Raw genomic sequence first — 27,685 nt, 5'->3', positions numbered from 1 at the left:
CTTGATATTAGTTCATTTCTGTACACAGCACTGTACTTGGTTCTGTTTGTTTTCTCCTGATACCTGTTCCGCTGTTTGGAAGATGCTTGAATATCAAAGAATGATTCATTCCATCCTGCCCTTGTGGTGTGCATCTGGGTTTTCAAGGCAGAGAACACAGTCTGAATTTTTCCTTTCCCTAGAGCCTGAACAGCCAGCCACCCTCTGCCATCACAGCTGGAGGTGTTACAGGACCCCAGCTGAGGTCATTGTCCAGCAGGGAGATCGCTTGGGCATGTTGGTCATTCCTGAATGTCATCAAGTAGGTTTTTGGGGTTTTGGAAGCCTTCAGCACCCAGTTTGCTGCTTGAGGGACTAGAACTAGCCCGAAGTGCTCTGGAGTCTGACTCCACAGGGCCAGCGAGGCTTGGACACTTCTGTGCTGAATTTCAGGGATTTATGCAGGGAGATTGAAATTCTCCTCAAGCTCAGGCTCTTGGCAAGGCTGGGGCTTGGGCGTGCTAGTGATGCTTCTTTATGCTTGGCTGTCATGACAAATGGCCAGGAGGAGATCAGGACATGTATTAGCTCTGTGCTCCATGCCTTTTGCAATAACTTTTAAAAAAATCTGCAGGGATCTGAGTTTTCCTTGGGAACAGCAGGACTGGAGCCAGCTGATGCTTTCACAGCTGGACCATGCAAGTGAAAAGCAAGTAATACACAGTAGGGAGATGAAAGCAAGGGGGATTGAAGGGGTAGAGCTAATTTTGGGGAGGCATCAGAATGAGCTAAGGATCTGCTCAATTTTGGACACTGATGCACTTTGTGTGGAGTGGTGGGATTGGACACAGGTGCATAGAATAAGGTATTTCTAAGCTTCTTTTGCCAAAGAAGCTGAGCTCCTTCCCCCACTCCTGGCTTTTTTTTTTTTTTTTCTCCCATGGAAACACTTATTTTTGTAGTGGGCAGCTTTGGGAACTGAATTTTATCCCTGTTGGCTGGATGGAGTACAGCTCCATGAGGTTTGTGCCGCATTATGAGCAGGGCTTTGTTTTAGAAGAGGGGTTGTATTAAAAATTGAGGAAGTTTTGCTTGTCCAAACCTTTCCAGATCTCACTTTCCTTTATTCTTTAGTGTTATTAGGCCATGTGTTAGGTTATGTCTGTAGAGGTCAAAGCTCGAGCCAGTTGCACAGCAAAAGAGTTCAACTTTGGCAAAGATTGATGGAGCAGAAGTCCTTGCAGTGGTGCTGAGCTGCAGAACTTGACTTACCCCGCCCAAAATGTTGGCAGAACCAATTTCTGCAGCAGCTCCTGAACCTCCTGCGAGGAGAACACGTTTCAGTGGGACTCAGGCTCTGCTCAGGATGCTTGGAGCAGCTGAGGCCCCACGGCGTTGCCTTCTGCTGCTCAGGATTCTGATCACAGTGCACAGGAGAACACTGCAGCCACTGTGACTAAACCATTGGTTTTGGACCTGATGTTTAGTACAAGTTGTGCTGGAGGAACAAAGATACAGGAGGAAAAGAGTAATTGGAGTGTGAGGCAGAGACTGTGAATGAGAATCTGTATTTCCAAGGAAATACTGCAGGAAAGGCTGTGAGCAGACATCAGGCTTTTCTGTAAATTAGAGATTTCCTAAAATTTCCCTGTTCTTCAGCAGCAGGTGGAAGAGGGTAGATTTTTGACTGGTACCTTTGAGACCACTTCAAGTAAAATCTGCCTTTGCTGATGCAAAACCCCCTTCCATCCTTTGCACCAACCAGCAAAATCTTCCTCCCAAATCCTTTAAGTGCCAAAATGTAAATTATTATATTGTCAGTCTCAATGAAGCTCCTAAATAAAAAGAGGGGGTTGAGGAGATAGTAAGTTTTATAAGTACTGGCCCTGTTGCTGTGTGTTGAGGCACCATTTGACATCATCCAACCCTTTGGTTCAGACCATGTCTGAATACAGAACAAAATTAAGAACATTTGAACATCAGTCCACAGTTGAACAGAAGAATTACAGCTCCACTTGTAGGCTTGGTGTGTTGTCATTGAGGAGACTACAGTGTCATTATTTGAGCAAATACCAATGATGTGTGCATCTCACTCATGACTCTGGAGATCCCCACGCGTTGAATATCTATCAGTGAATATCCCGAGTTGTTTTTCCACACTCCTGGAATATGTGCTTTGAAGCCATGGAGTTAGAAAACCCAGAAGTCACAGAAAAAATGGGAGGATTGACCCTGAAAGTGTAACAGTGGGTGCAAACCACTCTTTTTGGTCATTGTCAGCTTAACTGATGCCTAGCTGAATGCATTTTTTAATAAAATATTCTTTAAAATTATTAGCTTGAGAGATTTTAAATAGTCATCCTTGGTAATTGCATTTTAATTTCCCTCCCCCGGCCTCTTGTAATTTTCCCCAGAGGAGTTCTGGAATGTAAATGCCACCTCAACTCTAAGACTAGGCCTAGGTAGTTAATGATATAATAGGTAAAACATGGTCAAATTTAATTAGTCACCATTGGAGACATCTGTGGAGACTTAGCTTAGCATATTAAGGGTAGGGTGGATTTTTTTTTTTTAAGTTAGGCACAGTTTTCAGTCCTTATATCAGAGAAGGATTTGTGGTGCATTGGACAGGAATTGTGAAGCGTAAATAGCACAAGGGATTTGATCCAGAGCATGCCAAAGCTGATGTACGTGTTTCTTACAGCGGAGCTCTTTTGATCAGTTTGAGGATTAAATAATGTCTCTTAGACCTGAGCTGGGGGAGGATTTTCTGAGCTCTTTTAGGCCAAGGACAAACCAGCGTGTCCAGTGTCACATCTTCAGCGGTGCTTTCCTTCAGATGCACCTGGGGGCACCTCAGATTTTGCTCATGAGGAGCATGGGTATAGTGGATTTGGGAGGCTGTTAGTGGCAGATGCAAGCACCAGCATGATCCCGAGCCAGCTGTGACTTGCACTTGAGTTTTCCTTCATTATGCATGATAACGTGGGCTCCCAGTCACCGTGGAAGGGGTTTGTTTCCTGAAGCAGCCCATATGCTCCTGGAGCCCGTGGAGGTGGCTGTTACACAGTGCACAGATTTTAAGTGATGCTCCTATAAAGCATTTTCCTCATGGCAGTCAAAAAATCAGTTCTTCTAACCCAGTTTCCAATTTCTGGGTCAGTCCTGGCCCTTTTACGTGACAGTGGAAATCTTTTGCTCTGAATTCCCAAATAATTTGTTTCTGTGTCTTTGTGTGTGCTCTCTCTCTCTTTTTTTTTTTTTTTTTAAACTTTGGTCCCAAAGGAAAAAAAACCCCACCAGAAATAGGCTTAAGGGTGTGATGAAACCCATCCTGACTGATGGTTTAGTTTGTGTTGTGAGGCAGAGCATCCACCTCCTGCGTTAGTAGCTAAAAAAAGCTTTTTCCCCCTCTGTCCATTGGGAATGGATGAAAAACGAGGGGAAAGTCAGCATTTTCAGGCCGTGGTGTAAAAATGTAGCTCCTTCCTAAAGTGCTGGAGTTGATCTAGAAAATATATCGAGGGAAAACTTTGCCAGGCTCTGGAAACCATCCTGCTGTGTATTATATCAGTTTTGCTGGAAAGGCTCTACTGTGATGAGTGTAGATACTAAAGAGGGGGAAATCCTTCAATTCTCCCTCGCCTGGCAACCCTGGGAATGTGGCTGAGGAATCCCTGGCATCTGCACCCTTTTCCATAAAGTCTTACCTTACTTTGAGTCTTTCTGCTATTCTAGAACTTGTCAGCCTGGACATTGGTGGGTAGATCTATTGGCAAGGCCTTTTTCTGTACAACACCTACAAAAATTTATTTAGAAAGAATGAAGCCAAAAAAAAACTTAGAGGAGACATTTTATGATGAAAATGAGATGAAGGGCTCACAAACCAGTTGAATGAACCATGGCTCTGCACTGATACTTGATTTAGCAGTGAAGGCATTTGGGTACAACAGAGCACCATCATCTCCAGTGAAAATATCCCAGATTGATGGAGAAACTAAAGTTTTAGAATTCAAAGGAAATTTGGAGCACTGTGGAAAAGCTGCTCATATTTCAGCTCCTGTAACACATTACTATTCTCATTTCAGACGATGCTTTGCATAATGTTCCACGTTGATCTCCGATTCAGATTTAAACTCTTCAAAGTTTGGGGGATGTTTTTGATCCTGGGATTTATAGTTCAAGCCCTTTTTCTGATTTCAAGTGAAGAAAACACATGTTTAGCAAGCACAAAATGAGCCTTCATGGAGTATTTCTTTGATGGTGTTGTGATGATGATTATGAATTTACATCTTGTGCATAGGATGTTAAGCACCTCATGGGGCCTGGCTGTGCTTAGACTGTACCATTAATTTCGGGAAGGATGCGTGATGAATGTTCATAAGGCCCTCTAGGTTCTGATTTGTGGTGCTTACATCACACAGCCGAGAGGCTCTGGAGTGATTAAAAGGGATTCAGTCATTAGGAGCTGGCAATACAAATGTGATTAATTACAGAACACACTGTAAATTGCAAAATGAGTTTGATGATTTTTTTTTTTTTTTGAAAACATATGTTTCTGCTTCATGGGGTGTCAGAAGTTGAAGTCGTGGTGAGCAAGGCTTGTTTGCTGTTTCCATGATAATTTTCGAGTGTGCTGGCTTGCTCCTGGGTCCCGGGAATGGTTAGATTCCCACTATTGTCCTGAGTTCTGTGTGTGAGCAGTGAGAATTGGGGGGAAAGCCATGAGCAAATCTTTAAATTAGAGCTACTGAATCCTGCTCTGCTGTTTGTACCTCACCAACTCGAGCTCTGTGGCACCAGAGAGTGATGACCCTGAATCCTGCCGGGGTTTTCTTATAGGATATCCCTCTGCCTTTCACCTTTGAGATGCATCTTTGTGTTGGGTGTTGAGGCAGAAACTTTTTATGGCTTGTTTTTTCCTTTCAAATATCTGCTTGTGAGGAAAAAAAAAAAAAAAACAACAACCCACAAACAAAACGGGAAAGAAAATTGGAACACATTTCCCAGAGAAGTTGTGGATGCCCCATCCCTGGAAATTTTCGTGACCAGGGTAGATGGGGACTTGAGGAACCTGGTCTAGTGGAAGGTGACCCTGCCCATGGCAGGGAGGTTGGAATTAGAGGATATTTAAGGTTCTTTCCAATCTCCAAAACATTCTGTGATTCTAAAAAACCCCTGCTTTTAAGCATTAACCAAAACTTTCATCCTTTTATTTTTTTTTAATTGGTGTTTCTTCTGTAGTGTATTAAACAATATAATGCATATCATAAACTTCAGGCATCGTCCCCACTCATTCTCTTGTTTCTGCACAATACAGAAATTGAAAAAATGCCAAAAAAACCCAACCCAAACACAGAATGGATTTCTTGGACATCGCTTCCTTCTATTTGTCTGCTTTTATTCATAGTGAATATTTGCTGTAGACTGTCAGCATTGCCAGGGAAAGAAAGGTAATTGTGCAGTGAACTGGTTTATGCTGTATGTAAGAACACTGTGCTGCTGTAAATTTGTTGCATTTTACAGAGCTGTCTCCGAAGAATATCCTTCAGAAAGCCACTGCAGGGTTTAGAAGTGAGAAAAGGCACTTAGTGTGTGAGATAATTGGATGGAGTTTGGAGATGTGAGGTCAGAGCCTTGGGCATGATATTTATACTGCAAAGACATCCCTGTACAGAGTGGCCCATAACTTTTAAGATGTTGTTAAGCCACAGAATCCATTTGGGGCTGGTCTGTGAAAACCCACACACAGGGCATAGAGGTGCCTCTTGTGCCCATTGCCAAAGCAAGGGGAGAGTGTTTGGCATTTGATTCAGGGTCAGGTAACCTCCAGACCTCCTCTCTTCCACAAGCTCCATTTTTTGGCATCAGAGACACCTCGTGCAAGGCAATTTGATGCCAAAAATTCCCTTACTAATTCATAGCCCCTGCTGGCCCAATGGTGGCCAGACTTGGTCTGAACCAAGCTGGTGGCTGGATTGCAATAATTGTGGCTGGGATTTATCCAGGAATTACTGAATTTTGCTCTATACACATAGTTTTCCCCTTTTTCTACTTTTCTCATCTGTAGCTATGAAGTGCTACATGTAGACTTTACCGGGGTGATAATGTTCAAGCACTACACAAACGTCCTGCCCAGCAGCTTTGGAAACTTTTAAATCAGGATTTTACAAATCTTTTCATGTTTTTACGGGATGTCTGTGCATTTCTGTCTACGTGCAACAGCAAATCTCTGTGCCTGCAAGGATGATTAAATACTTTTTTAGTTTTCACCCAGAGGGGCTACAATTTGGAAGGAAATAACTGTGCAACTGCCTGCCAAGTGAGGTTTTGTGCAGGGAATCTTGTGGAGGTACCTGTGTCTCATATAGGTGCACTCATAGCCCCTGTCCTACAGTCACACTCTGAGCTCTGTGGTCTGGTTTGCTTCTGAGCACTTTGGTTAAGATGCTCATCTTTCCTGGATAACAGAGCTCTCAACATTTTATTATTACTATTATTATTATTTTTTATCTCTGTGGGATAAAAATGGGTTTAGAAATTACAATCGCAATACCAGGTTGCCCTCCCCCCTTTCCCTGAACTGCTGATTTGACCAGGCTTTCATTAAGGCTCCTGGGTCTGAAGGTTGGGAGTTGGAGCTCTCTCGTTGCACATGATCCATCTCTCCTGTGCACGGAGCACGGAGCTTAATGCACAGGGAGGAAAAAAATAATCAAGGAATGTACGTGGAGGCTTGGGGTTAAGTGGTGAGAGCTGAGGAGCTTGGATGCTCATTTTCACAGTGAGCCATCACCCTAATGGACAGTGATACTAATGATGGAGGAACCCCTATGGTTATGTGGTTTGTGCAGAGCTTTCGAAGCCTGGGCATTGCCTGCCTTCCAGAAATACCTTGCAGGAATACCTGTGTGTGTGTGTGTGTAAACACCCAAGATCATTAAAGTCAGCTATTCCTGATTAATTTCTAACAGTGTTGTTGATAACAATGAGATTTAGTTACCTTGTACCTAGAATTGAATTGGGCAGAGATCAGTGTTATTGCAGCGTTTAAAGAGTGTACGATTTCTGTTTAGGTAAGGAATTTTGGAGAAGCAGAAACCAGGTGCTCTGAGTGAAACACTGTGGCCTTTGTAGTTAGTTTATCAGATTTCCTTCTAATTTCTCGCAGAGGTAATTGAGAAAAAAATGGGCTCTTTTTCAGCATGTTGGATGCTATAGCAAAATCAGAATAATCAACCTTCATTCATGCCTGCAGATACAAGAGAACAGACAACTGACCCACATAAAAATGTCTAGGTCCAGAGGATATTGTGCATTCCCTTCCCAATTCATGGTGCTGTTAATGGGGGTATTTCTGGTTTTTTGTACTGGTTCTGGATGATAAGGTTGAGGAATTGTGTTCCAGGTGAAATTAATGTAAAAACACCTAAGAATAACTAATCATAAAATCATTTGGGTAGGAAATGACCTCTAAGATCACTGAGTCGCAACCATTAACCTGGGTTATAAATAGAGTTATGCATGGTAAATGCTCCAAAAAATTGGATGCTTCATCCTTGAATTCCACCCTGTTGAGGCTGGATGGCCGCAGGTGACTTTTTGTTATGCTGAGGGACCAGCTGAATGAATTGGTTGCCATCTTCCGTCTGCATCTCTCTCTACCCCATTCCTGTATCCCAGGGGAGAGTGGAGCTGTGTCCCAGTGGTCCCTGGCTGTGTGGTGCTGATTACACTTGTGTGAAGTCTTGCAGCGACGGGACGTGACAAGTGCAAATGGAGCTGATAAATTTACTTTTCTGTTCTTTATCTACATAATCTGACTGCAACTGGTAGGGAACACCACCAAGATAGAGGCAATCGCTTCCCATTATCCATGCACCTCTTCTTTTTATCCTTTTTTTTTTTTTTTTTTAATTTTAAATAATGCAGTGCAAGCCAAGTATTGAAGGGAAGTAATTAATCACGGTACTTATGAGTAGATCATTTACTGCTGGATGGGCACCTGAGGCCGTTGTGGCTCAGTCAGTCAGGGCAGGCTGATAGGGGTTCTTGGCACACAGGTCACTCTCCTGTTGGGATCTGTCAGGCTGTTGGGATCTGTGAGGCAAATTTCTCCTCTGATCTTGGTCAGTTTGGCTTGCAAGCAGAAAGCCACAGCTGTGGGATCTCAGGAAGGCTGTGTCTGTTTCCAAAATGCTGTATTTGGGGTGAAGACAGCCTATCCTACTGCATGGAAGTGCCTCAGCATCTGGTGGCGACCCTCCTGACCCTTATTTCTTGCTGGGCAAAGTGTCTTTCTCGGCTTCCTGAGCTGCAGTGAGTGAATGGAGAGGATTTCTACAAGGTCTTGCATCACTCAAAAAAATAACGTCAGTATAATAGCAACCACTCACCCTGCCTGCACACACTTGATTGTTTTCTCCCACAGCATTCAACTCCTCTCCTCCTTCCACCTGTGGCTCCCCCAGCTGGGTTGGAGTCGTAAGCACAGGCCAGTGCAGGCTTCAAGAAATGAAAAGCAATTCCCAAACCACCTGCTGCTTTTTTTTTTTTTTTTATTGTTAAAAAGATAACAGTTAATTAAGGACTAGAGAAACCCGAGGGGGGTAGTGTGCACATCTGTGAATGGCTCAAAGGATGTTAGGAAGCAAAGTCTTCTGTGGATGGAGAGACAGCTTTTTGCACGTGAACTTGCTTGTTTTGACTGAGAGAACGTAAGGAGATAATTTCTGGAAACCTTGAATGGCAGCAGGAAGGATAATGGTTGCCTTGTACTGAAATTCAGTGTCGCTGAACAGCAAAAACTATAAGGGAATTGTTCCAGGGAGAACCTAAAGCATATGTTCCTGCCTTTCTCTGCTTTCTTTCCTCTACTTTTTCTACTCAGGGAATGCTCTTGCATGCAGAGTTGGGTTAAAGCCTGTGTGTTTCCCCTTTACTGGGTCAAGACCATAAAAAGTACAGCATAATCTTCTCTGAGAAATGGGATCAGGGTGCTTTGGGCAGGCTGAAAAAACAGAGGGCTCCAAGTGTTTTGAGGACAATTAAAAAATGCATGCAGAATATTCTTATTATATTAAGAAGCTCCTGCGGGCTAAACGTTAATTTGAAGTTAGCACTTGTTCAGTTTTACTTTACAAAAAATAGATAATTAGGAGCTATAAGAGCCAGTAGATCAATCAATAGCTTGAAGGAGCATCTTCCAGCAGGATAAAAGAGCTATGAATTTTCCTTCAGATACCACCCTTCCTTCTAACATCTGCTTATTAGCCAGCTGTGAATTCACAGGAATGGGACCAGGGAGTACTGCTGACTCCAGGAGTGTCTTTTGAGCACGTGTATTCTTTGATGGACAGTTGCTTATAACTTCTGGTTTTCCTGAAAATCCACTCTATATAGTATTTTCCTTGAACACTTCCCATATTTAAGACAGGTGTATAGAAGCTGATGCCTGAGTTCTGAAGTTGGTGTATCTTTGTATTTGTGGCTGCACCATTAGGAAAATGGATCAACAGCTTTTGATGCACTTTCTTTTTTTTCCTTTTGGGCTTCATTTGCATTATTTTGTGATCCAATTCAAACCACAGAACTCTGCTGCTGTGAGAACAGAAGACTGTTTGAAGTTTTAAGTAAGAAATTTGTTTGAAGATGTCTCCAGTCCCATTTGGCTTTTATTCAGGGAGCCTACAAAAGAATTCAAAGCAAACAGTCACTTAAAGAATATGCCATTAAATCACTAAGTAGATTTTTTTTTTTAAATGTAGTTTTAACTTATTTTATTTTGGAAATATTTAATCGGGGGCTATGGCTTTGTAGGGTATGCAGCAGAGTGTGTTCCCTGAAGCTCTTGGGGAGGGTTCAGAAACAGCCTGAGCCTTTTGCTTAGGGGCACGGGAGCAGGGGCATCACTCACATTCCCATCCTGTTTTCACATCCAGTCTGGTTCTCAAGGATGTATACAGTTCAGCAAGCTGAATGAAAATGTGGGGATTCAACCGTTTTCTGTCAAAATGCTGCTTTATCAAAATGGAAATATTTTGTGAGAACATGTCAGTTTTGACAAATTGTTTTGATGGGTGAAGTCTAAACAAATTGTTTTAGCATTCTATGTTATTTTGATATAAAGACATCTCATTTTGACTGTGTCATTTAGACCTTTATAATGTAGTTATAATATTTATATTTTAAGATTTTTTTATAACGTATAAATATTGCATCAAATATGTCACAACTTTTAAATCAAAAGAAAATATCAATATTGTAAGCTATTTATATTTTTGCAATATGCTGTTTAGCTTTTAAAAACTGCATATCTTATCATAAAGTCACGGAATGGTTTGGGTTGGAAGGGACCTTTAAGATCATCTGATTCCACTCCCCTGCCATGGGCAGGGACAGCTTCAGCTAGTCCAGGTTGCTCCAAGCCCCATCCAACCTTGGTTTTCCACATTGGGTGACTTGAAGCACACCCCCACTATAATGTCACCTGTCCCTGCTGGCTGGAGTGGCTGGAATTTCTTTGTGCTGCTCTTCTTGTGCTTTCGTGCTGATTTGTGATCCTTCTCCAGGCTCTGGGCATTTCCTGCTGGCACTGCCATCAAACTGGTGGGAGTGGGATGGATTGATATTCCCCTTCCCCAGTAACTTTAGTATATGTTAAATTTATAGCTATATATATTAGAACATCATTTTTAATCCAATTTTTCATGACTTCCTGATATTTTAGTTTATTTCATAATGGAATGAGAGGAATTGCCCAGGTCCTACCCAGCTGTAATTCTTCTTGTTAACTATTTCTGTCCATTCCAGTCCTAGGAAGGAGTTAAATTTTTCATAATAAAAGTATTTTCCACACTGAGGGTGTTGTCACTTATCAGATTTATCTGAAAGAGCCCAAACCATTTTATAAAGCTGTTTAAGATGCTGTTCTTCACCATATGAGAAAATTAAAACTCCGTTGCTGAGAAGTTGATGGGTTCCAGTGGGGATTCTCCAGGAGAGGTGTCGACAGGTTGCTGGTGATCCTGGGTTATTAAAAAAAAAAAAAAAAAAAAAAAAAGGGAAAAAATAACATGGAAAGCTTTTTTTTCTTTTCCTTCTTGTTTGTTTGTTGTTTTCTTTTTTTTCTTTTTTTCATACTTTGGTATTATTGCTTTATCTTTGGCCCTGGTACTGGTGGCAGCAGCTCAGGTCCTGTCAGATGGGCTGGTGTTACACTGTCCTCATGTCTGCCAGCTTGTAGTCAATGTGCTCAAACAGGGGGTAGGTAGAAGGGCATGGCTTTTCAATCATGCATTATGTATTATTTTATATTATCATGCAGTATTTTGAAGAAGTGGCACACTCAGTGGTCCCTGGTGGCTGAAAGCATGGTCTCTTCTTATGCCAAGAGTTGTTGGGCAGGAGTACCCATGAGGTTTGTTGAGGGATTTCCAAGGAGGAACCTGTTTAGGTTCTGTATGTCCTTTATTTTAACTATTATCCCTTTATTTTAACAAATGCAGCAGTTCAAATCCCTGAGTCTTCATCTTATCAATCGGGGGGGGTGGGGGGGCCAAAAAAAGCAATAATGAAAGGAGAAAACAAAATGTGTGTTCTTTCCATTGTCTTATCGATCTTTCAGATTTCGGGGTTTTTCTTGCACTTTAAAGCAGCACCCTGTTCTTGGAAAAAAGGGAGAAGGAAAAAAAAAAAAAGAGAGAGAGAATTTTCATAGAAACCCATGACCTGAGAGGAGTGGCTTGAAGAAAAACGGCAACTTGTAGGAAACTTGATGAAATCCCAAGAGCTGCTAATGTGATAATAGTATCTCATATGCGTTGAATGGAGCGCCTGTGACTCAGGGCTTTCACAGGACTGTAAATGTTCTTTTAATCTCTTATTTCTCTAGAGAGGCAGATAAATCTGAACCCATTATGCACTGTGGCTGAGGCAGGGCACAGAGATTTACAGGGTTGTAGGGAATGAAGCCGCTGTCCTGGCTCTCAGGCACGTGTTTAGTGGGATTGGAGGGGATGTGGTGATGCAGGATGTGCATTGCTCTGGCCTTTTCCAGCTGCTCTTGGCATGGCCTTTTCTGGTCAGCATGCACAGTGCAAGGGTGGAAAAGGCTGGTTTGGGGCGAAACCTCGTGTCCAGTGAGCAGTGCTGGTGGTACTTTGTGTATCAGCCCCTGGTCCTCAGGTGCTGCCCAGGTTTGGAGCAGTCAGGCCCAGCTACAACCTGGAGTCTCAAGGCACGGCTTGGGAAAATGAGATGAATGATTAAAAGCGAGGAAATGGCAGAGGATCTAAAGGGGAGAGAGGAATGGGAGGCAGGGAGTTCGGGGGCAGGGTGAACTGGGTGGAGGAAGAAGTGGGAAGAATTATTATTTGAGGGACATTGGGTGCAGTCTGTTTTGTGATGGAGTTCAGCCCTGTGGAAGGGGATCTCACTTTTATCACCTGTACTGTGACTCCTGTGGAAATAAATAGAGTCTTAATGTGGAAAGGTCCTTTTTCTTTCTGATTTAAGAATCCCCTGTAATATTTGCCAAAGTGGAAGTTGCTCTCTGAAATGAGTATTTTTCATGGAAGGAGGCAGGGGGGCTTTGCATTTTCCTGTGCAAGGCACAAAGGCAGTGAGCTGCAGAGACTTGGTTTTTACTTTTCCAGGTGTGGACAATTTCACCGAGGTCTCTTCGGAGGAGGCAAAGCCTGGGCTCAGCCTTTACCAACCCAGCACTGAGTCTGGGAATTGGTGCATCACTACAACTGCTCCTGGGGAACTGGAGAGGGAAATGTGGGATCTTTTTCAGGTCTTTCTGTAGTGGTCTTGATCCAGATGGATTTTTCTCCCGGTGCAGTTAGTCCTGCATGAGTGTGAGCTGGAGCAGAGCTACTGGCTCTGGGATGGATTCACCTTGGCCCCGCAGTGTGCAGATCTGGCCTCTGCTCTGCTCTAAGGCACGTGGTTCTGTGGCATTTTTATGTCAGGGAGATGCTTTCAAGCCTTTGGCCTTGGAGCTGCAGAGGTGTTAAAACAACCACCTGCAGCGGCTCCAAGAAGAACTGAACCCAATCCAAAGGAAACAGTCACATCTGTGGGCACAGGCTGCAGCTCAGACAGGGCAGCTAGACATGGAAAGAGAAGCAGTTGTGAGAACATTGGCATTTTGGGAGCATCCCTTTGTGCAGGGCATGCCTTCTCTTCGGGCTGTACTGTGGCTAATCTGGTGTGGGCTCTGACTGATGCTTTTTCCACGGTGAGAGTGTTGCTAACACCTGTGTCCTGTCTGGTTTATCTAATGTTTAATAATTCCATTCAGCTCACACAGGGGCCATTGCATCAGTGAGAATATTAAACTGAGTCTTTTTTTTTTCTGCTCCCATTTCTCTGCTTCTCTTGAATCCTTGCTTCTCACCATGATAAATGTGGTGGCAGTTGGCCCCCAGGATCTCAGACCATGGCACAGTCTTGTCCAGGTCCTTTCTGTGCACAGCAGACCCTGTGCAGGACTATGAGACTGACACTGAGATAGGTTTGGTGCTCAAAATGCTGTTGGGACTCTTTTGGTCATGCTTTGTTGTTGTGAATCCCCTTTGTCCTCCTGCTCTAGAGGACCAGCCAGGGTGATTATGTTGCTGTTGTCTTTATCCAGCAGGCCGTCACTGCTTAGGATATAATTGCCAAAGTAACCTCGATATAACTGGAATATCTCAAATCCTTTCTTGTCATTGGGGCTATTTGGTGCCCCATTGTGGCTGACAGTCCCTTTCTGAGGTGCCATCTTCACAGATGAGCTGTGCCTGGTGAGGGAAGGGTGAGCATGCAAAGGGACAGTAGATTTTGGTACTTAATCCTCCTTGGAGGGGATTTTTTTACATTGGTAAAACTCTTCTTCCCAGTTTTGTTAGCTCCCTGGATTCCAAAGAACAAGGGATGTTTCCTCCTATTTCTACCAGGCAGAAACACCAGGGACTTTCTAACTTTGCAGATTTCTCTGCACCATTTGAATCTGTGCAGCTCAGTAAGAGCATGAATTAGGGTCACATTAATCGTGCTCTTGTAAAATACTGCTGGCCTTGAACACTTCCAGGGATGGGGAGTCCACAATGTCTCGACTGTTCCAGAGCCTAACCACTCTCTGCATAAATAACTTTGTAATAACTAATCTAAACCTGCCCTTCTCCAGCTTAAGCTCATTCCCTCTTGTCCTGTCACTACATGCCTTTGCAGTTTCTGGGTAGGAGCTCACAGAAATCTCTTGGGAGGATGAATTTCTTGAAATGTAGAGAAAACATGAATATCTGAACCTCATGGACTGCTCCTTACTCACTGAAATTATTTAAGGCAGGAAAAAAATGTTTTGAAAATAGCAATACTAGTGGAGTTTTGGTCGCTGTGGAACAGGGTCCTTTGGCCGGGACACCTTCCCATCCCGTGGTTGGGCAGCCAGCTGCAGATTGGCCCTAAAAGCTCAGTTCTCCCAGCCTGTCTGCAGTAGGAGAGGTTCAGTTGAGTCTTCTCCTGTTGCTAACAAATGAAAATGTGAATTAGTGGTTGAAAGTTCAGTGCTTCACTTCACAGGTGCTGCGTCCGATATGCCAGAGAAGCACTGGCATTCCTGGAGGTGGATGCTCAGGTTGGACACCCAAGCATTACACTGACAGCTATTTTTACTTACCCAGCTGATTTTCCTTAGTTTGAATAGTCTTGTTTAACATTTTTCTTGGTCCTCAGAAGCTTTTACAGGTATCATGGTGGTTCAGATTCACCTCGTTACTACTGAAAATTCACGTTTGCACTGTAGTGACTCGAACTGTAGAACTGAGAAGGCTGGTTGTGCTCTATAGGCACAGAAAAAAGGTACAAAACCCTGTTTCTTAAACTTCCAGTGCAATTTCTTGTCTCTCAGAGCTTTTCAGAGTCACATTATCTACAGTGCAAGAGCAGAATAAAATAAAGCAAAACCTTAGAAATTAGATTTATATGGGGAGGATAGCTCTGAAACCAACCAGAAAGTGAGAATAGCTTGGGTTTTTTTGTTTTTTTTTTTTTTTCAGCTGACTCTGAAAAGCTGAAAACAAAGTCTGAATCTGAAAACAAGGGTCACGTTGGCACTTTTGGACTTTGGAAGCCTCCAATCCAGATTTGGATGGGGAGGGGGGCACCATCTTATTTGGATTTCAAACTGTGAGCTGACAGACAGGAAGATCTGCGAGTCGGGCACCGCTAAGACGTCTCAAACTGGGCATCTGGAAATGGAGGCCCCTGAAATCTGTTGTCAACTTTGAAAATCCCTTTTTCCCCCAGCACCCCCCTCCCCACCCCCACTCCTGCCAGCTTTGAAGGTTCGAACTGTGTTCTTTTCATCACATTTGTCATTCCTTAGTAGTGAAGCTCTGGCATTCAAAATTTGTCTGACAACTTTGTGGGTATGAGCCAAAATCAAGTTCAACTTGCACCTTTCTCTGCTGCACCCAGTATTGTTCACAGGGAGAGGCAGAAGCCTGAGCTAGAGGGACTTTTGTCTCCTTCACTACAGCAATTACTATCTTCTCACTGATGCCAAAATTAAGCTTATTTTCTTTATCCTGATGTAGGTGGACAGGAATTGATGAGGTGTACTCCACAGGAGCATTGAGAGACAAAGTGTCATGTCTAAAGCACTTCTTCTCAGACAATTCTTCCCCCTTAAATAATGCAAGAGACATAAATCTCCTGGAAATCATGCAAAATCAGTGCTGCAAAAGACTTAGAATGGTTCCAGGCAAGTTTAGGTGTTATTTTACGGAGGCTCAAGTCCAGCACTTCATGGTTTGGTAATTTTAAATACTTTTAAATGCACTTCTGAAGTAATTTAGAACTGTAAACTGGATGTGTAATTCAAGTTGGGAGGACTGGCTTTTGGGAAGGAGCAGAAGTGAGAAATGAGGTTGAGAGAAGGTCTGTTGGGCATGGCTTCAGTCTTTATCCATGCCCAGCTGTATGGATTGCATGGGGGAATGGTCTTTAAACCATGTATCCAGTTTTTTATTGAGGGGAGATGTTGAAGTTTTCAAATGCTTGTGATTTTTCCTTTCTGTAGGTGTTGCTGAGTTAACAGCATAATACTATATCCCTCTTGGTTCTCTCACACGTAAGTGAGATTTTTTTGGGGAGAGAGTAATGTTTCCAGTGTAATATAATTCCCATTTACAGGCAGGTGGAATTGAAGTCTGATTTCTTGGTTTCTGATTGCAAATGCACAATGCATTTGAAGAGGCATCTGTGTCTCTGAAGCTGAGATTTGCTAAATTACTGCCTTTTGGTGCACAAATTTTACCTGTTTAAACTGAAATTGACCCAGAATTGGAATCCTAGAGGCAACATTTATGTATGTCAGTTCAAATCCTATAAAAATTTGTGTGTGCATATCCTAAAGCAATGCAGGCGTACAGTATTTAGCTCAGAAATTACTTAGTTTTTTCTAAACGTAAGAGAAGTTCCTGATAAATTCCTTAAGTCTTTCTTCTTGCAAGTGTATTGACTCAGCAGCTGATGTATGATGTTCTCAGGGGTGATTTTTCTGCTTTGTGGGGAAAGCACCTGGAGTTTCTGATTTCCTGTCAAGTTTGCACAGCTTTTTTTTTTTTTTTTTTTTTCCTCAGAGGTCATTAGTGAACATACAAAGAGCATTTATAAATCACATCTGAGCCTACGTGATAAGCAGGAAACGAGCAGTTACACAAGCCGTGGCCAATTTTGAATGGGAGAGATGGAGATGATAAACCACCGTGTTGTAAATCACTGTCAGTGACTACAGTGGAGCAACACCTTCCCTTATTTGGGGATTTAACTGTCTGCAGAGGTTGCCCAAGGGGCTGGACAACGAACTAGCTTTTCCTCTGGTCTGAATTGCAGTTGTATCCCAAGATTTAGAGCCTGTAAACCCCGAGATAAAATCACTGAATCGCAGAACGGTTTGGGTTGGAAGGACCTTAATGACCATCTGGTTCCAACCCCCTGCCATGGGCAGGGACACCTTCCACTAGACCAGATTGCTCAGAGCCCCATCCAACTGATCTTGAACACTTCCAGGGATGGGACATCCACAACTTCGCTGGGCAACCTGTGCCTGTGTCTCCCCCTCTCATAGTGAAGAATTGCTTCTTAATAAATATGCCAAGTCCTTTCCATGGCAAGTCGTTGCAGTCTGCTGTGCTAAGCATTTCTTTTCTTTCCTCCTCTTTTCCCAGCAATCAAAGAGAAATACATGGACTGGACGGAGTTTCTCATCCATGATTTGACCGGCGCCCGGACGGCTCCCGCCAATTTGCTGGAAGGTGTATGTATTAGATTGCAGTTCCTCTCCATACGGTGTCGTGGTGGTGTGAGTGCTGCAGCAGTGTTTGCTCCTGGTTTGTCTGTGTGCCATTGCTGGCTCTGTTTCTGGTCCAGCGATGGGTAGTTTGTTTTCCCGTTGAGTGGAGGGCGGTGCTTGGAAAGCCGGGTACTCAAAAAAGGCTGGGTGGGGAGGAGAGCACGGAGGGGATCCGTAGGAAGGAGGACTTGGCCCTTCAGTGCCCCTTTAGATCCCCCAAACCAGTGACCTGAGCTTTCAAGTCGTCCCTGCCCCATCCCTGGAAGTGTTCAAGGCCGGCTTGGATGGCGCCCTGAGCAACCTGGCCTAAGGGAAGGTGTCCCTGCCCGTGGAACGAGATGACCTTTAAGGTCCCTTCCAACCCAAACCATTCTGTGATTCAGTGATACAGGTTGGAGGAGAGGGGGTTTTAGTAGGTTGATGGGGAGCACTGTCAGGTTTATGTATATATGGAAGGAGCTCCCCCAAGGACATTCCCACCACCTAAACCCAGCAGTCACATCTAGCAAGGAAGTTGGGAGAGGTGGCCTCAGGCATCAGTGCTTGGAAGAGCAAAAGGGTCTGTTTTTTAGATGCACCCATACAGCCAAGAGTCCAGGTTTGTGCAGCATATTCACAGGGTGACTTGCACCTGTGGCACCTTTGATGTTCCTTGAGATCCTGGGCCAAAATTCCCCAGATTCCCCTTGAAACTGCGGTAGCAGGGTGTGTTTTCCATCAGGGCCTCCCCTGCTCTCATGTGGGTGCTGTGGGGGCATTTGGAGAGGAGACAGATGGTCCTGCAGGGGATCATTCTCTCTGCTGCTCTCTAGGCTGAGAGTGAAGACATACGGGTGGTTTACCTGAGTGTAAGCACTCATTTTGCCTTTTGGGAAGCAAGTCTGCATCCAGGCACCATTTCTGATCATTTTGTCCCTGATCACTTCCACCAGCCACAGCTGCATCCCTTTTCCACGTGCCTGTGCAGGGAGCATTAATAGTGTGCCGTTAGGGATTCCCTGCCCCCCCATCCCCCCTAATCTGAGAGATGAACAGCCCTTGCACACCCCAAATAACCCATGTCCTGCTGCATTCTCGTTCCTGGACCACTCCCAGCTGGCATATGCAAGAAGCTGGTGGTGTCCAACCCCCATCTCTGGTGTATTCCAAACCTCTCCGTTCCCTTTCCTCAGGAAGAGAAAAGAGGCAGCCCCAGGCAGAAATGCAGAGAGGGAAAACGTTGTGTTGACTCCAAACAGTTTCTGACCCCTTTCTGGTGTTTTATGTGCTCAGTACTGTCTGTGCCGTGCGATGTATGTTGGCCCCTGTTGACAGATTTGCTGTTGTTGAGTGCTGCAGATTGTTGTTACTCTGTTAAATCAATATGTAGTGCTACTTTTAAACATTTTTTTTTTCTACATGCTGGCTGTGCATATCAAGAGTTCTTGCATTATGGTAAATGTTAATATTTCATGCAAGCTGATTATTAATCTTAGCCATTCAGTTCTCGTGGGGTAAGTGACAACCCATTGGCTTAAAATTTAGCGCACGAATCGGAGAGGCAATATTCACTTTGATACTACCAGGGGTTTATTATAATAAGTTAAATCATTGCACCATCATTTCTTATTAAACAATGTTTTGTTGCAATGAAGCAGTTGTGTAAGAGGAAAAAAACACCCCACATTAAAGTGGATCTCTATTATATTATTGAATTTTGACACTGCATTTTGCCATGAAATAATATTTGAAGAGATTATACAGATGCTTGTAGCTTACACTGTAAAGTAGCTTATAATGGCAAATATGTTGTTCTGAGAAATATTTATTAATCATAAAGCTGGTTAAAATTGTACATGCAATAAGGTTATAGAAAATTTTAATTACGTTTTTTACCACATTCTCATTCTATTGGCTGCATTTTTGGATAAAGAGAGATGTATGAAAATCAACTGCTTCTCAGAATTCTGAATATTTTTGAAATTCAACAGGAAAAGAAAGTTTTTTAAAAATAAGGCTTTCTCTTTATTTTGTTTTGTAGCCACTGCTAGAAAGAACCATCCTGGACTGACTCTGATTTACAGTATTAATATTTTTTAAAGTAATGTGAGAGGTTTATATTGTTTAATTAAGTAAAAGTGGGACAGACACACAGGAAAAAAAAAAGTTCTTGTTTTTAATATGTTTTGCCTTTGCTTAGCATCTCCTCTGGGGACCAGTGCTTCCAAATCTTGGGGTCATTTTAATGCTGCTCTTGAAGCCCTGGAATTGAGACATTGCATAAGAAATCAAACTTGCTTTTAATAAAAAATAAGAAATCTAACCACGATGTTAGAGGAAAGCTTTGAATACACAGAGATGCTCGGAGTGCCAAAAGAAAATCAGAGCCCCAAAGGTGTCATTCTGCAAAGCATCTCATGGTTTTTTAATGCCTGTGGTTGGCAGCTTTGCAGGTGTAAAGTTACACACATGTGTAAATGGTTGCAAAAGCGGGATCACAGAAACAGATTATTTGCTACGTTGTAAGCAAATAATCTCGTCCACTGGGATTTCTTGGGCATGGTGGCCTGAGCTGGCAAATCCTGTGTGCCTTGTCCTTTGATCCTAAAGACCACTTAAGCTGGTGGGAACCTGCTCCTGGCTTTCAGTTTTGGAATAACCACCACAGACTCTTGGATCTGTGGCTTTGGGGAATCACTTACTCCAAGTGCCAGTAGGAATGAGATAAACTCTTTGGTGGAAAAGATAATCCCACAGAGTGTGCAAAGTGGTCATCTTTTAGGTAAATGTCAGGGTCAAGTCCTGTGATTGGTTCTTACCAGCTGCAATCAATGAGAACTGGGTTTGAAATCCTGCAATATAACCGGGCTTTGAGTTTTTCAGCAGCATCCTGACTGGGTGTGCCTTATGGGCTGTTCCACCTTTTTTTATTATTCTTTTTTTTGTTGTTGTTGATGATGTCGGTTGAGAAATTAGCACAACTGTTGTTTTCTGTTTTACTTCTGAATTTGCACTTGGAAGACATTGGGTAAAATAGAAGAAGAACAGACTGTTTGCTGATCGCTTGGATGATGGTGTGAAAAACAAAAATAATCTTCTGCTGTCATCTGTTTCCTTGAGAAGTCTTCAAATAAAGTTTAAAATAAGGAGTTTTGCTTCTATTCAAACAGCCTCTGCGAGGAAAAAACCCTGTAGACCTCATTACAGTTGATTCCTTAATAGAGCTGCAGGATTCCCAGAATCCCTTTCAGTACTGGATAGTTAGTGTGGTTGAAAATGTTGGAGGAAGATTACGCCTTCGCTATGTGGGATTGGAGGAGACTGAATCCTATGACCAGTGGTTGTTTTACTTGGATTGCAGACTTCGACCAGTCGGTTGGTGTCAAGAGAATAAATACAGAATGGACCCACCTGCAGGTAAAGAGCCTCCTAAAAGTGTTAACCCTCCTTTTTGACATTTGCTGATGTTTTGAGGTACTTGTGCAGCCCGTTTCTGCTTCTCCAGCGTTCACATTGCTTTGTCAGTAGTTTCTGTCTGTGACACGTGACATGTGAGAACCATCTGATTTGGGTTCGAAGTGGGTCAGGTAAACTCTCTGAAATTTATTTAATCAATTCAGTTTACTTATAGCTCACTCCTGGAAGGGTGCAGTGTCCATTCAGAGCAGTTCATCCAGTTTTCCACCAAGAAGCCAGAGCTGGTGAGGATAATCCAAGGATATGTGCCTGTTTGTCCAACCCTTTTCAGTGGTGTTTTAGGGGCCAGGTCTTTCTGGTGACAATTTAAGCATGTGTTTTTCTTCACTGATAGGTAGGAATCAATGTTCCTCATCACTTCTAAATTAGATTGGAGTTCAAGAGATCATGAATATTGCTCACTCTGTAACTTTGTGTTACAGAGGACACTTTCCCACTGCCTTTGAACCCTCTTGGCCTGTATAGGTTTGGTGAATCAATAGAGAAATGGCCCGAAGGAGATTTGTGCTTCCTCTTTGTTTATTTTGTTCACTTTCTGGTCTTTCCTCCTTTTGTCCTTTTTTTCCTCATTTCATTGTTGTGCTTCCTTCTCTATGGATTCCACACACCCCCTTTCCTTTTTCTTTTAATTTTTTTTTTTCACTCATCTTTAAACTTGTTACTGGACTCTTTATTTGCTGAAGTTACATTTCTCTGAAACCCAGGAATGCCCTCTCCTTGATTAACTGCTTTTGAAAGTTCTCTGTCTTGTTCCGGTCGGTCTTCATCTGATGCATGTTTCCTCTCCTTGGCATTTTTCTGGTCATTCACTTTTTACTGAGCATTGTTATTAATGAATTCAATGCCCAGATCTTCTTCCTGACTTCCACTGACTTAAATAGGGGGTCATTACTTCACATGTCTTGAAGTTGAGTCTCATAGGAGTTTGCTGAGAAAAGACCCTTCTGGTCTGAACCCATTTTCTAATAAGTCCTCTCCTGAACACACTGCCCCTAAGGATCTCTCTTAGATTATTACCTCCTTCTGGTCTATGCAGTTGTCAGACTCTTGAATGAGGGAATAACCAGTCAGAAATGGGAATCTGATGAGTTTCCAGAGGCAGGAATGCTGTTTTTTCCACTTCTGATATAGTGGACTGTGTCAGCCATCTGATACCCACATAACATCTACATGCTCATGAAGCAGTGGCTGAATAAAGCGTATGAGACATTAAATCAGAGGAGGAAGAGAGGAAAAAAGAGCCAAGTGGCTGGTCTTGGGGGATCTGTTTCAAATTAAAGTGTCTGCAAAAGGAATCTTGGAGGAAGCAGGCAGGGAAGCTGTAGAGAGTTGTCAGGATGAGATGCTGGCAGCAGAAAGCACTAAAGAAACTCAGGGATGAAGCTGCTAAACCACAAACTGGCAAAGAATGGAGTTGCCTGAAGATTGGTGGCCAGGGATACATCCTTGCCTGCTTACATGCTTTCTAGTTACTTCTATATTAAAGAGGGTTTGGACTAGAAAGACCTTTGTTTAAATGACCTGGTGAGGACCTTCTGAGGAAGGAGAGAGTCAGTGGGCAGTATGTTGGTTTTTTACACACCAGGGATTAGATTCACCTGCTGTAGTGTAGCCACTAAAGACAGTTCAGCATGAGCAATTGCTTTCTCTTTATGTTGGGTGGAGGAAAGGGGATGCTTGAGACGTGTCTAACATTGATAAGATGAAATGACATCTTTATAAGCCTACTTTTTTCACTCGGGGGAGTGGAGGGTTGAAGCCAATGAACACAGACTGGTTGTCTAAATTTTCAACATCTGACTCCTTGGTTGATATAACAGGAACAGCCTTAGACTGTATATCAAAGAAAGCTGTTGTGAATCTCCTCTGACAAGATGCTGAGGACATGCAGCTCCTCCCAAATCAGGCTGTGTGTTCCCTGGCTATCAAACAAGGATGTTCAGTAATGCATCAGTTCTGCAGCCCCAGACAGTGCTTTGCCTACCCTCAACTTGGATGCTGCATATCCACCCTCAGCTTTACTTCCCTTTACGTCTGAGCTGTGGTTTTTTCGCTGTTCATCCACTTCTGGGGATCTGTCAGGTTGGGTTTCGTCTTGCAGAGCAGTTTGAGGTCAGTCTTTTGAAGTGCAGAGCATCTCAGATAGATGAGATCCCATGGATCCAAAGGTCTACAATATTTTGGGTGGGGAGGTCTCTTTCCTGAAGCCATCCACATCCTAACACCCACCTAACGTACAAGAATGTGCAGGAGGGTCTTTGGGGGGGTTGGAACTAGGTGATCTTTAAGGTCCCTTCCAACCCAAACCATGCTGTGATTCTGGCTGTCTTCTCCAAAGCAAAGGGGTCACAGCTTTTCTCCTTCAGCTGTATATCTGAATCCCAAATAAACCTTCTTGCTAGTGAGAATTGGCAGAGGCTGCTTGACGCAGAGCCACTGATGGTCTTAGCTCAGCTGTTTATGCAGAACGAGATCATCTCATTTTATGTTACTTTGTGTTTAAAGACAAATTGCCGGTCGTTTTAATTGCTCGCTACTTGTTAACCTTAATACAAATTGACACAGTACACTTGGTTCAATTACCTGCAACCCTAGCACTTAAATAAAATGCTTTATGCTCTTTTAACCGTGCAATTTAGTGTCCATATACTCGCCAGCAGAAGTGATGTACCACTAATTAAATGCGCATATGATATTCCTTGCTGGTTATTGAAACCACGCTGGAGTTGCCTCTGTATTGATGTTTGCTGACAGTGTTTAAAGAAGTTGCTGCTTTTTTTTTTCCACTGGTTTTGAGCAAAGTTGCCCAAAATACCACTTTTTTCCCTGTGCTTCACTGCCATCATGATAGATAATGAGGGTCTGTTTCCAGCAGGGAAGCATCAGGCAGGGTTTTCCTTAACTCAGACCTTTCGTTAGTTGAAACAACAGGCTGGCTGCAGCACGGGGCAAAATCATATTGTGTTGAGTCTTTCCCTGTTTGGCATCATTTAAACCAAAAAGAAACAGGGTGAGTCGTTCCCCTGCCTGTGCTTCAAGTTGATCAGAGCTCCTGCAAGTAAGGGAGAAGTGGAGAAACAGGGCTGTAAAATAATGAACAATTAGATAAGGAGGGCACTTCTTAACACTCGTGACCGCTGCACATGCTGCAAACAAAGGCTTGAAATCCATATTGCCATTAATAACCAGACAGATGAGGAATTAAAAATACTGCCCTGAAAGGTTAACATTTCCCTTTAAGTGTGTTTAAATTCATATGCATATCCTTGATGTCTGTTCTGAAGTAGGGAGATTTGATATAGTGGAAGTATAAACACATCCACTTCCAGTGAGTGATTCTGCAAATCCTGTTTTGATAAGGTCTTAAATCTGTTGAGTTCAGAGCATAAAATTCTCTTGTACCATCAGTGCAAGGTGGAAACAGTGCTTGCCAATTTCTTTTTTTTTTTTTATACATATTTTTTATTTCCTCCTTCAGAATTGTAAGATACAGCGGTAAATCTTTGCTAGCTAGTAAATATATACGGTTATTAGATGTACAGAATTTAAATGCAAATTGGGCCAAATTGAACTGTGATGTAAGTGCGTGAAGCCAAACTGGCAAAAGAAAAGCTCCACACTGTTCACTCCATATCAAGTTTATTATTGAGTAAATGTTCATTTCCATTTTAATAATTGTTGCAATCTATCTACCTATCTTGTCTCTTTAAGGCCTTGATATGAATGTGCTGCAATAACTTGTTATGTGTGAGATAACAGTATGTTTTCTAGGGCAGAAGTAAATCCAATATAATGTTCTTCATCACAGTATTATTTCCTACATTGTTTCCTTTGATGATTCATAGGCATTTCACTGCACTGAACCATAAAGGGCTTGTTAATATAATGATTTAATAATATTAAACCTGTGTAAAGAAACTCACTGAAAGCAATGTGAAGCTGCACAAAGATGTTGCCTGAAAGTATAATGATGGAAATTCATGAGTGTAAGCCTTTGAACTGGTGTGATGCTCTGGGTTGAGTGTGGTACCAAAAAAATGTGTTTGGGTAGAGATTGAGCTGAAATGTTTCTTTCCACACATACCTCCCCCCCCCCCCCCCAACCCTGCGATTAAAATCAAACCAACACTTTCCAGTGAACAGGAGCCTTAGTAAAGATAATGTTTGTTTTGTTCAAATATAACCAATATTGGCTGAAGACCTGAGGCTCCTCAAACTAGAAACCATCAGGTGTTTTGAGAAATCAAAGGAGAGATTTTCGCTGTTTTCAAGTAATGAGATAATACGATTCTCGTTTCTTCAGCAGTAATTGAAGGATGTGCATTTTTCTGGGTTTCACTTCAGGATATAAAACAAAATCATCCCTCAAGTGTGTCCCTGCTAGTTGCCTCTGTGTTGAATTTATCCATGCTGTACAACTTGGAGTACCCACACTGTTCATTTCACTTGTACTGTCCATTTTTATGACATAAGAACTTTAGTATTTCAAAAATGTTTGATCCCTAAACAGTCACCTCTTGATTTTGTTTTTTCTTTGTTGTTGTTGTTATTGCTTTAGATATCTATGCTCTGAAGACTGTATCTGAGTGGAAATGCGCTCTGGAAAAATCCCTTAATGATGCAGCAAATTTTCCTCTTCCAATGGAAGTGTTCAAGGTAAAAGACACACATTTTTCCTTCACTTATAGAGCCCATGATGAATAAATATCATGCAGTATTTAGCAGCTTATGCTAAACTTCTGCAGGAAAGGCCTTTGCTCTAATACATAACCGCGAGAGGTCACAAGTGGGGTGCTTGTATAAAGCACATTTTTATGCGTGGACTTTCATGTCTGATAAGTGATTTCATGGTCAGTGTTTTCTCAGGGCTGGGGGTGATCAGCAGTGATTTCTCCAGCGTTATTTTTCGTGTGTTTTGTTCTGTTAGACCTGTGCAAAGACATCATATACAACTGTGAAGTTGTAAGGCTACGAATATAAAAGCTGACACAAAGGGGACAGATTTCTGTGAGCCTTGCACCAAAATTTTCATCTGATCACAAGCCACAAGGCAGAGAAACCTCCTTCAGGGACCTGTAGTGGAAAAGGGAGATAATTTTATTTCCACATCTTTTTTCTTTTTTTTTTTTTTTTCCCCCTCACTCTGGTTTTTAATAGTTAGAGACGTGTTTCGGCCCTGAGGCACCAGCTTTAATTTCCCATCCAAATCTGCGCTGCTGTTAATCATGATAGCTTCAGATAATCCTGGTTCCTAGCTGTGCCTGTCTGGTTTTTAATACTTACACCCTCAGTGTGATGGGCAGCACGGCTGGGGGTGCAAGAGGATGCTCAGGGAGGTGTGTGGAAGCAAAGCTGTGCCCCACTGTCTCCACTGTCACCTCTTGCCTAGGGACCTGGTGTATCACAGTGCCCTCCACACCATTGGTCTGAAGACCCTCTGGGTTCCTTCCCTGCCCTTTAAGCAACATCACACTGATGTACTCAGAAACATCCTTGGAATTGGTGCAGCACATGTGTGGATGTGGCTCTTGGTTTAGTGGCGGCCTTGGCAGTCCTGGGTTAATGGTTGGCCTTGATCTTAAAGGGGTTTTTCCAACCTAAATGGTTCTCTGATTTTGTGTTGGAAGAAGGCACTCACCATGCCCCATCCTGTCTTGCGTGCCACCTTCACCCTTTCTGCAGGGACACGCCAGCAGCTTCCCATTAGGAATCCAGGCTCCTCGCCCAGAAGATGCACTTAAATTAGCAACATTAATTTGGGAATGTTTTGCTAATGGCCCAGGCAGTGGCTCACTTGCTTCCAGTGTGAAAGCTCTGCTAGACTGGGAGAAGTAGGAAGATGTGTGTGCCGGCCTTTGGCTCGACTTTGGGGCTGAGAAGCCCCGTGTTGGGATGGAAATGGTACTCGGAGAGTTTTGAATCTCTGCCATTTATTTTATCCAACACCTCGATTTGCCAACTCTATTAAAAGTTTGCATTGGCAGTTCCAAGATCAAAAACACATTGTGTGGGGCAGGGATTAAATCCCAGTAGGGAATGGCTGATGCGCATATTTTATTCCTGTCTGTATAAAAGAGCGAAGAATATTTGTGATGAGGCTCATAAAACATCCTTTTTTAAAGAAGTTTATTACTAACAGCTGTTTTGCTGCCTCTTCTCAGCGTGCCAGACTTATACCCACTTATTTTAATTATTGCATGAGTGTCATAAATTAGAATTCAGAAGATCCTGGTTGCTGTGCCATGTGGTTTGAGCTTCCAAAGATGAACCTCTTAGAAGACAATGCAAAACCTTGGAGTGCTTGAATGGCCCAAGAGGAGAGTTACTTTGGGGCCAAATGTGGCAAAAAGGCAGGATTGGGTCAACAGGGCTTTTTTATTTATAATATGGAAGCTGAGAACAAGATGGGCTGAATTTAGTCTTTGGTGCTGTCTGAGCCCCTGGTTCTGGGAAGGCAGGAGGCTGAATAAATTGTTTCTGTGTGGGCATCATTTTATTCTGCCCATGTAGGGTGAATCAACTCCATCTTGTGCATTTTAATTAAGGAGAAAAATATGAGATCTTGTCCGTGCCTGTGAGAATGTCCTCCTCTAGTAATGACTGAAACATGAGTCGTTTCATGCACAAATGAATCTTGCAAAGTAACCCAATATTTATATGTGGGACCTTCAAGGAGAATCCCAGATCCTGGCAAAAAGTGTTGAATTCAAAGGTGTCTTTTAATAATTTCTTTTTGATTTCTTAATTTTACTTTTGCAAAGCCAGCACAGAAGTAATGTCTCTTCATGGTGCCTTGGGCTCTGTGCTACTGTACGTGTCACATGTTGGATGAGATATAAAACAGAGGGTTTGACAGCTGGCAGCTCTTAAAGATCTTCTGGAAAGGTGGGAATATTTACTTTG

General features: G+C 42.8%; 1 protein-coding gene across 1 annotated transcript in view; it reads left to right on the top strand.

The window, feature by feature from the left end:
- Positions 1–27,685, top strand: part of SFMBT2 (Scm like with four mbt domains 2) — a 100,433-nt gene that overhangs the window by 18,144 nt on the left and 54,604 nt on the right. The window contains exons 4-6 of the mRNA XM_027903548.1: positions 17,202–17,290; positions 20,476–20,722; positions 25,341–25,438. Of these exons, the coding sequence (XP_027759349.1) occupies positions 17,202–17,290; positions 20,476–20,722; positions 25,341–25,438 (434 nt within the window). The remainder of the gene's footprint in view (positions 1–17,201; positions 17,291–20,475; positions 20,723–25,340; positions 25,439–27,685) is intronic.

The sequence above is a fragment of the Empidonax traillii genome, unplaced genomic scaffold (genome assembly GCF_003031625.1).
Source record: "Empidonax traillii isolate 1590-97213 ecotype Southwest subspecies unplaced genomic scaffold, ASM303162v1 scaffold980:size574330, whole genome shotgun sequence".
NCBI classification, from domain to species: Eukaryota; Metazoa; Chordata; class Aves; order Passeriformes; family Tyrannidae; genus Empidonax; species Empidonax traillii.
This window is presented reverse-complemented; position numbering and strand designations above follow the sequence as displayed.